General features: G+C 28.9%; 1 protein-coding gene across 1 annotated transcript; it reads right to left on the bottom strand.

Moving 5' to 3' along the window:
* Positions 1–1,514: 1,514 nt before the first annotated feature.
* LOC130823232 (uncharacterized) lies at positions 1,515–2,537 on the bottom strand. The gene has a single exon (XM_057687858.1). The coding sequence runs from the start codon at positions 2,535–2,537 to the stop codon at positions 1,515–1,517; it is 1,023 nt and encodes a 340-aa protein (XP_057543841.1).

The raw sequence follows: 2,537 nt of genomic DNA, 5'->3' as shown, positions 1-2,537 counted from the left end.
TATCAACAAGTACAACGTGTTAGATAATTTATACAAATGTAAGTCAATTAATGGGTATGGTCTGCAGATTTTCTCGAGTCAAAAGACTTTTTAGTTGCATTTTCTTTTATGAGTATGAATTGTCGATTTTCATCCCTATTCACACCTTGATCATATTTTCTATAAGCAGTATGAGTGATATTGATGGAATCCGCAGAGGGAAAAACCACATGTCCATAACCCTAGCCGGCACCACGAAAAAGTGAATAAATCGAGAGCTGACCGACTCAACTCAGATGATCAGGAGGAGGCATCTCCAATCTCTGCAAGGGGCCTAAGGTCCAAGAGACCAAGCAAAAGGCTAATGTATATCTCTTGATTTAAACTGAAAAGATTTATTCTTAACCAACTGAACTACTCATTATTAACTCATTATTAGGTGAATTTATTATATATGAGAAATAATAAAAGTATAGTTTATATGTGAGAAATTATATCTTTAAACATCTGTATTTAGAATTCTTCCACCAAAATGAACAATTATGTTTTCTATATAATTTCTTAAATAAAATAATAATAATAATAATAATAATAATAATAATAGTAATAATATATGTTGTTTTACATGTTGGTGCTACTTTGAATCATATGGGTCCAATTTCAAAATTAGGTGCACCAAATCACTCGGCAGCAATGGTAATATTGATTATTAAAGGACTAACTTATAAGAAAAGATGAAAGATAATGTCAAGGCTTCATCCACTAAGGGAACCTTTTATTGAAATCTCAATTCGTATCTATGATTTTATGATTCATTGATTTAAAGAAGTAAAAGATTAAGATTTAAATATAATCATAATGTTGGTAGAATTTCACGATCTTAATTGTATAAAGTGATATGATTAGGACACAAACGCTTTGATGTTGTAAATTTAATTACAATTATAAAATGCATAAACTTGCATAAATTAGTAATTTCATAATTACAATAAAGTAATTGATGATCTATACTAATTAATATGGAGTTTTAATTAATTGACTTTTTTCTATTTTATTCATTAAAAATGAAGTTAAAGAATTTTATACCACAGTTTTAAACTTATAAATTTGGAATGAATAGCTTAATTTCACCGATTCGATCCCCATTGAATCATACAAATTTCTATCCATATTTTATTTTTGTAACTTGACGGGATGTAATTTCTCATCTAAAAACTTAATATAACATCTACTTATTCATTTGAACTTTATTTACACCTTTTCTTTTTCTTAAATACCGATTAGATTGAATATGCTTACATAAAAATATTTCTAAGTACATACAAGAATCCAAACATAACTAATACATAAGTTTCAGATATAGTATTGATAAACCCAATATCGATCTTTCCAAAAAAAAAAAATCAATATCGAATGTAGATTACATAGAACTTTAATTTTTCTCGTATTTAATACATACATTGAATAAACGTCATTGGACCAAAAAATATTTTTCATAAACAACATACATATATAACAACATATCTAGAATACATTCAAACATCAAATTCCTCCATTTGTATGTTTTTAGAATTCAAAGGAACATATTCCCCTAGATAACCTTCAAGATGATGAGCCAAAGAAGATTTATCAATATTTTCATGGTGATATGACTTGCAAACAAAATATATCACAGTTTGAACAACAAGTCCAAACAAAAATAGCAAAGTCAACAACACCAAACATAGAATTCCATACCCAAATTTTCCCACAAATCCAATTCTCCAATCAATCACTTCTATTTGTTCAAACAAAAATTCAATACCCACCAAATTAATTGTGAATACCAGGAACACTAAACATGAAATTCCCATTTTGCCCTTGATCAAATCTTTACTTTTCATCATGGCTTGAACTCCATAAATGTCTTCCAAAACAGAAATAACACAAGCTAATTGCCATATTACATTTATATAAGCAAACCCTAGAAGGTATATCACAAATGTTATAGGAAAAACTATGTTTAACCCTAATAATTCATTACTATTAGGATTAATAAACATAAGCCATATGAGTATGATGATTAATGAAATGAAAAACCAAATAATATTATAAGCAAACATTATGCCAAAATTCCATAGGAAAGTTACCATAAGTCTCTTCCACACCTTTGGAACCACACTTAGGACATTTTTGAACGTGACATCTTTACTTGTGTATATACAAGCGATTGTGTAGACTATTGCTGAAGTCGATAAGAGAGAAAATATAAGAAGAAATATGAAATAAACGAGTTTTATGATCCAAAAAGTGATCCATTCTGAGGTTATTAGGTTAGAAATCTTGTTATAAGTAGGTGTTCCGGGAGGGATATAATCTAAGGTATTGGCATTAGTGATGATTTTGCTAGAAATGAAGGTGGAAAAGCCATCATTAGCAAGGAAGATGATAGAAAGGGGGATAATTAAGGTAAGGGTAAGTTTGGTGAAGATTTTTGACCATGTACATATGATTTTGATGGATTCTTTGCATATTCCAAAGAACCCTAAGAATTGAAGCTCTTCTTGTTCTCTATCCAT

This window comes from Amaranthus tricolor, chromosome 9, assembly GCF_026212465.1.
Source record: "Amaranthus tricolor cultivar Red isolate AtriRed21 chromosome 9, ASM2621246v1, whole genome shotgun sequence".
Taxonomy (NCBI): Eukaryota; Viridiplantae; Streptophyta; class Magnoliopsida; order Caryophyllales; family Amaranthaceae; genus Amaranthus; species Amaranthus tricolor.
The sequence above is the reverse complement of the archived record's forward strand: the minus strand, read 5'-3'. Positions and strand labels throughout refer to the sequence as shown.

Excerpts from the sequence above, each read along its gene's own strand:
- LOC130823232 (XM_057687858.1), bottom strand. The coding sequence starts at position 2,537 with ATGGATAGAGAACAAGAAGAGCTTCAATTCTTAGGGTTCTTTGGAATA.